Source organism: Tauraco erythrolophus, chromosome 16, assembly GCF_009769465.1.
Source record: "Tauraco erythrolophus isolate bTauEry1 chromosome 16, bTauEry1.pri, whole genome shotgun sequence".
NCBI lineage: Eukaryota > Metazoa > Chordata > Aves > Musophagiformes > Musophagidae > Tauraco > Tauraco erythrolophus.
In genome coordinates, this window is record NC_141480.1 from 11,819,179 (window position 1) to 11,828,496 (window position 9,318).

At 45.7% G+C, this 9,318-nt stretch overlaps 1 protein-coding gene across 1 annotated transcript in view; it reads right to left on the reverse strand.

Moving 5' to 3' along the window:
- UBTD2 (ubiquitin domain containing 2) overlaps positions 1-8,969 on the reverse strand; it is a 55,193-nt gene extending 46,224 nt beyond the window's left edge. Inside the window, exon 1 of the mRNA XM_086621641.1 lies at positions 8,900-8,969. Coding sequence (XP_086477767.1) covers positions 8,900-8,969 — 70 coding nt within the window. The remainder of the gene's footprint in view (positions 1-8,899) is intronic.
- Positions 8,970-9,318: the final 349 nt, after the last annotated feature.

Below are 9,318 nucleotides of genomic sequence, written 5' to 3' on the forward strand. Positions count from 1 at the left end.
ATCCTGCATTAAGGACATTATTTTGATGTATACAGCTTTTACTTACATCAAGGATGAAGCAGACGCATCTGAAAACACTCTGAAGGCACTAAGTAGTCCAGCACATATGACACAGGCAACGCTTTGCTATACCTTTGCCAAGAAATACTTTGTGCGGTACACATGAGGCATGTGAATTAGCAGTTTTTTCTTAAACCATTTACCTTTTCACCAGCCAGTCATTATCCTGTGATTCCTGATGTTCTGCAGTAGGCTCAGGCACACAAGCAGCAGCATGTTGCCAAAAAAAAAAAAACTGGCAGGAGAAAATGGCATCTGCCAGCTGCAGGTACTACCCGCTATTTTGCAGGTACTTTTTTTACAAAAAGACTGTATTTATCCATACAGACAAGAAATCACAGGAGATGATAGTTCTGCAGTGGAAAAATAAAGCGACAAAGTAAATGCCACGAGAGATCCTTCTCATGAATCCAGAGTGCCCTTGATCACAGCGTGAGAGCAGAAATTGAACTCCATGACTGAATTTTAAAAATACAAAGGTAACAAGCTTCCAACCCCAAACTACCGTACTCTGCTCCCAATGCCATCTCAGGCCCTGAGTGTATTCTCAAAGAGCATGCACCTCTAATGGGAAAAGGTCAAAAACGCCTTCCTACATCGCATGTTGTCTGAACTAAGAGAATTATTTATAGTTGCTACATTTATTATAAATTACTATAAACTATAAAACGTTTATAATTTCCTTTCATGAAAAATATTTCAGTTGTTTATAGAAAAGTGTCAATAACAGTAGATTCAAAATATATATATTTTTTTAATGGTAAACTTTCCCTATTAAACATGTGCAACGATAACATGCAATCTACAGCATTGTATGATACATTTTCACATTTTAGTCTCTAATCTTTTCCCCCTGGGCAGCACCTGTTCTTGCTGAAAACTACTGAAGCACTCTTCACTACCATTTGTAAAGTGCCTTTTCTTTCATGTTTGAGAACGTGGGAAAACCACGATAGATCAGAAACTCCTCAACCCCCCTCCCATCTACCTAATCTTCAGCACAAGGATGTCTTTTTATATATATATACGTAGATATATATATATATATAAAAAAATCCTTCATCACATCTGAAATTCTACAGAAGTGAAGAATCATTTTTTCAGAACTGTGCTCATCTCCTCCCACAAACGGCTTTCAAGCAAAGCTTTGAATTTTCCTTTTAAATCATGTTCACTAAGGAGCGGGGGGAGAAGGGAAGAGAAAAGGACATTGAGAAAAGAAGGAAGGGAGGAGCTCTGAAAGTCATCTAATACACAAGCACAGCAGTGAGGATCCCCATCCCCACCAGTATTTCTACTTTATAAAGTACAATTTCAAAATGCTTTACATTAGCCCCTAATAGGTCAACTGGATGTAGAACAGCTCCTGCAAATTGATAGCATGTATTAATTGCTCGTGCACTTATTACCTGCAGAACCTGCAGTGCCCCTGCATCCCTCAGTACTGTGAAGTCTCAGGATGACAGGCTACTTATGTAATTTTAAATATTTAAGGTAGCATAAAAGGCCCCATTCAGCATTTCAGACATAGTTTTTAATTTATTTCAAAGGTAGGAAACAGAAGAAAAACCATTTACACAGTCTGCACTGCCCCATCTTTAGCCATCTTTCTATTGCACAAGCCTAACCCGAGCGTGCCAGGAGAGACAGCTACTACCTGGCTAATAGCTGCGAGATCAGCCCAGGGTCAGCAGAAGGCAGCAAATGCAAAACTCAGGTTCCAGCTGAACCTTAAATAAACCACATTAGACACCCTGCATATTTTACTGCACACAGGTCAAGACAGTAAAATATCAAGTTACATACTGTGCTATAGGCGTTTTCCATAGACTGTGCAAGCACTGCAATATGAGCACTCATGCTGCTTTTGGATGCTTTGCTCTTCTGCTGATATTGGTAACTCAGTACGAAACACTGAATTAGATTCTACACTTCTCACGATGGAAACAATCACAATGTGAGGGGAAAAAACTTTTTTTTTCCCCCCTTAAGAGGAAAAAAAAAACAACCACAAAAACCCAACCTGAGCTTCTTACGTTTTCCAAGCAGTGGAACATTTCTTTTTTCAAATTTTAGATTTCAGCCAGACAACATATAGGCAGCACATTAAGCTGTAACTGGAAACCTTAGAGGGCAAGTCAGGTGTTTAATTCAACAGCCAGAAAACCATGTTACTGGCTTCAGCTTTTTTATTCTTCCTTGTACTCCACCCGCTTCTCAGAATGGGTCACTTCGTAGCCTTTCCCTTCCGCTTTCGGGTAACCCCTCTCACCACGCTCCCACGCCGAGTGATGCCAGGCACCAGCCTCCCCCCAGCAGCAGTGGTACGGGCGCTTCCCCAGCGAGCGGGTCCAACGTGCCCCACGCACTCGCTCCCGACGTGCCGGCTCGCCAGCACTGCCAAGTCACGATACAAATGCCAAAGGCTTTGCATCGCTGTGCGCAAGCAGAGCCCATAGGTTTTCAGTAAACAAAGCGGGCAGATACCTCTGAAAGTCCACCCTACACATGCAGCACTCGCATCACCCTGGCATTCACCCAAGGTCAGCACCCTTCTGCGTGCTGAAATTCAACATCCCAAACGGGTAAGACATCTCTGGGGACCAGCTCATCCGTCTACTTACTCTATTTTTACTGCAGTTACAATGACTACAGCTGTCTAAATGGAGTAGCTTTTAAAACTAGAATTAGGAAGATTTAGAAAGGCTTAATTTCATAACGTGACTTTTGCAAAAGAAAGAAGAGTCCTACAGAGCTTCCAGCTGGGAGAAAAAGAAAACCCACAAACATCACCTGAAGCACCTGCATGGAGGAAAGATGAAGGTAAACCAACTGCTCCTGCCTTTAAGCTGCCACTTAGGCACTACACACCCAAGAGATGCCACCTGGGCTGCTGGGTAGCAGAACTCCTCCACAGAAATGCTCTTCTCTTCCCAAGACAGGGATGCCACCAGCTCTGGGAAGGGAAAGCTCATGGCCGCACACCCAGCTGCGCCTCTTCTCAGGGAACACACCATGGGAAGGAAAACCAAGCCTCTCCTACATTTTCTTTCAGAGCAGTACTTGGGAAAGCCACACTGCATGGCTGAGGATGTGCTGGGATCCGGCTTGTCTGCAGGAGAGGATGGACATATCGCACCAGCCACACTCCAAAAGTCATTTTGAATCTAGTGAGAAAGAATTAGGAGGATCATGAAGGACTGACTGGCCATTACAGTGTGCTTTCCTATAGCAGACATAAGCAATTTGGAAAAAAAAAAAAAAAAAAGGACTAAGAGGGGAAAAGAACTCTGAAGTATTTGCATTAAAGGAGTCTGAATATTAAGGCAGTGAAGCAGAGGTAGCAAATTGGAAACAACTGCCTAAAAAAGTGACTTTTATATGCAGCATTTGTCTACAACACCATGTAAAAGCGCTTTTTACATCAAACCCTCTTAAGTATCACAGTCCTTTTTTGCTTATAAAACAGCAAAGGAGCAGTTGTATTCATTTCTCGAACACGGTCATCTGGTCAGAAGTTTTTCAGATATTTATTTTCTTTTTTTTTTCCAGGAGCTGCTGTGGCCAACTTGATCCTTCTTTGTACCTGCAAGACTTGCAGGAATTGGCAAGACTTAAATATAAGGCAAATCTTTATTTCTGGCTTCAACTGCATTATAATTTGTGACTCATGAATTATATTATTCAATATTCACATGAAAAATAACAGCAATCATATTACCTGCTGCAATAAGAGCAGATTGCTGCTTTTTAGAGTTTATTCAAACAGGCAACTAATAATATTTTCCATTTATCAAAAATCTCCAAAGCATAATGAATGTTCTATTTATTATATTTAATATTCAGCGAAGGACAACGTTGTTGCTTTCAACACTGAAATCCCAAATAGAGAAATTAAAACAAATCACTTCATCTAGAAACCAAACAAACAATTACATGGAGGAACAACGCCAAAAAGGAAACTGAACAGCTGCGTTCATCAGCCCTTATTAACAGGAAAAATAACACCTTATTTCGTTTTCTAAGAGTTACTTGTTATCACCTGAAAAACAAAACAAAGTCTCTTAGTTTACAAATGAAAAGTATCATACCATCCAAGTGATTTCCAGTAGAAAAATACTTGGGACTGAATTATCAGGCATTCTCAGCAAAAGATCCACAGATCTTAGTAATCTCAAGGACGCTGTGGGTGCCCAGCCCTCAGGAAACCGAGTCATTAAAGGCTACTTTTATTACAAAGCCCTGATAAAAACCACACGTACTCTCGCAGGCATCAAGGTGAGATTTAGAGCAAGTTGTAAGAGCCATGCTAAGCTTCTATTATTATTCCAATTTAAAAAAAAAGTCACAGTAAGACCCAACAGCTAATGGCAGCTCTGATTTAGTATTACTTTTGCAAAAACATACCTAGAACTGTATTTCAGGGTTGCATTACAAAACAGCAGGAACTACCTTAAGCCTCGAATGAAACCCCAGAAAGGTGCTGCGTGCAGGCATGCACCATCACAGCTTGCAACCAGCAGCTATAACACGCTGCAAAATACAATCTGGAAGCAGGAGATTCTTTGTATGCTCCGATGCAAGGGGTAGGCACCAAATGCTACTAACTGCCCAGCCATGAGATGCTTGTTTAACCCCCCTATGCAAGCTGTGCATAGCCCTACTGTATTAGTCCAATTGTGAGCAACAAATCTGACTACTTAATATGCAAATTCCCTTGGTCAGTCTTCCATAGAAGCATCATGAAAGCAGTTATTGTAACTTCAAATTAGACATGTGATATGCAGCACTGCACAGTGCTCTAAAGAAAATATTTAAGAAACTGTTGTCCAGTTATCAAAAGCAGAGGCTGAGCATGATATTTGGCTTTGTAGAAGTTAATGAAGCTCTAGCACTGCATCAAATAATGCGGGAGGAATTTATATTTTTAATAATCTCCTATTCTAGCGTGTCAGTCAAACATGGAGCCCTATTTCCACTTGTCCCTACTATCACTGCTGGGTGATAGGGGCAGCAGTAAAGAAGACAAATTTCAAACAGAAACACCGTCTTTTATAACAAAGAAGGGCGATAAGAACTCCAGCAGGCAAGCGAACATCACGTCAAGAAGAGCACAGCAGCAATCAGGCAGCTGCAGCCAAAAGGCTTAATCTGTAATGACTTGTCATGCTCGTACTTCTAGACATTGGATTTCCTGCCCTTTCGTTATTCCACACAAATAACTGTCTCGCTGAACTTTACCAAGCAAGACAAAGTAATACGCAACTTCTAATAGTGCTAAGAGTTTGCCAGAAGAAAACGAACGGGTTCCTGTTTCTCCTTTTCCTTCCCACTGCTCCCCTCCAAAGAAAGGAAAGAAATTTAAGAAGAGCCCTCCAAAAAAGGACTTGCCTGTGGGGATGGCAAGTTGGCAATGCAAGTTCTCTTCTTTGTGCTAAACTGAACATACCTGCTAAGCTATTAAACGTCACTTAAGGGCACAAGTGCATAACCTGCAAGTGATCATAGAACAGCTATTTTTCTCCTAGTCTCACCATCCTGCAGAAACTCAGTTATCTTGGCTCCTGAAAGCTTGGAATATCTAATGGGACATATCTAAGCTAAAGGGATGGGAGAAAAAACTCAACTGTGTCTATAAACCATTTAACAATCATCATCTATTCTTCTTTGTACCTCCTTGAAAGAGTCACCAATAAATCCACCCCACCATCCTGGACACCCACCCATCCCAACACAGCTCTGCTGGGCTACAACGCACCAAGCGTCGAGACAGGAACTTTTTCCTAAATACGACAAGCAATATTCTGTTGAAATGAAAACTTGCTAAAAAGAACAGTGATAATGGAACAGCTGGTACCAATCTACACGACCATTTCATTTCCAGCAGGATGGGCAGAGCAGCATCTGGTTAATTCTTGTTAAGGAACAGACTCCTCCTGCTTTGGTCAATGCGAACAGAAACGTGCAATAAACTGGAACGCACACAGGAGAGCTGGTATTTTTTATTAACTCAGTCTCACACACGGAGACGCACCTGAGTGTATGCAACGGCTCTCCGGATACATGCAAGCATCCTGACCTTCAAAAATACCAATAGTAAAAGACAAAGGCATGCTGTCAGCTTTGCTGAGCAGTAGAGAAGTAATGGGAAGTGCCAGCGATTGACTACAGGACTGAGGAGAATACAGGGATGTGACAAATCCTCATCTCAACTCCAGTGATACAATCGAGTAAGATCTCTCCAGCTCCACACAGCACTGTGATAGATTGAGACCGGTATGAATTAGACTTGAGATCCGGCTCCCACTTTTATGCAGCATCAAGCACTGCTATTACTGTCCAATCCACCTCTTGACCACTTGTCTCTTCCCCAGAATGGCAAAGTTTCTTGGAGAATTACAAAGCCTCCTCAAAGTAAGCCCATCACTGACAATGTTCTGGTTAGAACGCAGATGCTTCTGTTCCAAAATACCTTTCTGAGATTTATAAATGATCTGGCCCTGCTCATTGACAGCAATCTGAAAGTGAATACACCAGACTAGGTCACAGCCCAGGAGCCGGAGGAAATGAGCCTTGTATGAGAAACAGGAATAAGTTGCCTTTCTGTACAGGTTTAGTCTCCAAATGGTGTTCGCTTGTGCTTCAGCTGGTTCCCTTCCTGATGCCTCAAGACATAAGCTCCCTGGAGAGAGCAAGTCAGATTTCATACTTGGTGTGGGCACGTTTACAGAATTTGTAAAGCTAAGAATTAGTGCAGGCTGGACTTTGACATCTTGGGAGCTGGATTTATAAAAGATATTCTGAGGTTCTTGCAGCTTAACCTACACCCTTTTTTCCTTGTTGAGAGGCAGGAACAGATACGTAATGTTACAAAACAGGCTACTGCACACTGTAGCTGATTGTTTAAGACAGTCCTAAGAAGCCCATAATTCAACTGAAATTTCATCACTTCTCACTTCAGCAAGACAACCTTAAGGAACATTATCCTTAGAGCATGAATCAACACAAGCCAGCTGACATGCATTTTGCATCTCTTACATCTTGAAAAACCCAGCTGCTGTTCTAAGGCACTAAGCACAATAGGTTATTTAACCCCAAAGCAGCAATGTGTCACGTCGTGTAAACACCAAGCAGAAACATGCTCCCAGTCAGTCCAGCCAGGACAGCAATCTGTAGGCAACTTGGATGGAGACTGCCCACCTCGTGCTGCTACTGGGCACATAACAAGACTATTTTACAATATCAGCCAAACTCTTGGTAATATTCCCCCTCCTATCTCATTCATTCAACATCACAGGCAAGATAAGAGCGAGGAAATTAAACCAAGGAGGCTATTTCTGTGACATGATCTCACCTCATAACACCTAGCTACACAGGCAGCTCTCGGAACAGATGTCAGCGTAGCTTTTAGTGCTATTTCTTGGTCAAGATTTTTCGGGTAAGTGATGACTTCTGTCATTCTTTTTCTTTGACTTGTAGTATGCTCTGGTCCTTTCTGCACTGACACTCTCGCGTATTCTACTGGTTGATCAGTCTACTTAGTAGAGATGTGGTTTTTAGACAACTCACTTCTTCCCTTTTTTTTATTTTTAATAAAAGAGAAGAGTAAGCAAGACTCATACTAGACAAAACTACAAAATCCCTTTTAATGACAACATGTGATTAAATCCTACACAGTTCTTAGCAGCTGGACTTTCTAGTATTTCTATGAACTATGTATCAGGCATTAATCAGCAGGTGGCTGCTTCAGATATCATTTCAAGAGCCACATTTTTTTACATTATGGAATGACAGCAAAGGCACTGATATGACAGAATACCCATCAGCTGAGGGATCCGAAATAAATCCAGACTGATAAATAATATTCCACAAGGCACAGGGGAAAACGTAGACCTAAGTCAGCAATTTTCAACTTGGAATCAGTGGACCCTGCGTGTGCAAAGACTACTTATAAGTCAAGTGTCCTGTTGGTAGGCTGACTTAAAACGACTATAAAACATATACAGCTCAGCTGGAGAACATCAGGGGTCCACAAACCTAAGAACGTTGGAAAAGCAATCATTCAGACATCTAGGTAGAGAAAAACATAAGGGTGAAGGCCGCTTACACTGCACCAGCGTTTCCACATAAGCTACGCTCACTAAGTAGGTGTGCGCTTGCACACGAGCAAGAACTCGCTGCTCCCGCATCTGAAGTCGCTGGAAACTGATTATTTAGCATGGGTGATTTAGGCTGGAGGAAAGCATCCATCTTTCTTGGAGAGAATAAGAAAGGGGGGGGAAAAAAAAACCAAACCAACACCAAACCCGCAGCGGTGCCAGGATCTAAGTTATCTGAAGAATTATTTTCCGCGCACCACAAGGAGCTGAGCCCAAGGAAAACAAAGTTTGGGAGCCCCAGGCAGGGCCTTTCCCCAGCCTGTCTTTATTTCATCAGCCGCCTGCCCCCGGGCCGCGCCGGGCCGGCGGAGGGGCCGCGCCGCGGAGTCCCCCGCCACGCCGGGGCCGCGTCCGCGGAGCGAGGGGCTCCGCCCGCTGGGGGTGCGCCCACCCGCGCCCGCCCGGGCACCCCACCGAGCTCCCGGGGGCTGTAAGCCGGCCAGGGTGCCCAGCGCACCCCCCGCACATCGCCGCCGCCCCGGGAAAGTTGCGGCCCGGGCGGCCGCGCGGGGCCGGACGGAGGAAGCGGGGCGCGGCGCCCCGAGGCTGCCGAAGGCAGCACGGCTCCCGCACCCGCTGCAGGCCCCGGCCCGCAGCGCCCGTCCTGGGGTCCCCCCGCGGCGCCGGAGGCGGCCCGCCCGCCCGCCCGCACCGCCCCCCCTCCAGGACCCGGCGCTCACCTCCGGTGCCGTCCGAGTTCTCGTTGAGGCTGCCCGAGGAGTCGTGGTGGGAGCCCACACACCCGCCCATGGGGCCCGCCCGGCCCGCAGACCCGCCGCCGAGCCGCCCCCCCACCCCCCTCCCCCTGTAGCCGAGCTCCGCCGCCGGCCGGGCAGGCGCGATGGCTCCGGAGCCGCCTCCTCGGTCTGCAACACCGCCCCCGAGGCGCGGCCTCCGCCTGCCGCGCGGCTCCGCCTCCGGCCCGCCGGGGCCCGCCCCAGTCCCGGTCCTGGTCCCGGCCCTGGCCCGCGAGGCGCTGAGGGTCGGACTGCGGCGGCCCGCAGGCCGGGCTGGGCCTGGCCGCGGCCTGGCGTCACGGAGCCCGCGGCCGCTCCTCGCCCCCGGGCGGCGGCGGCAGGGACGGCGGGCGGCGGCCTGG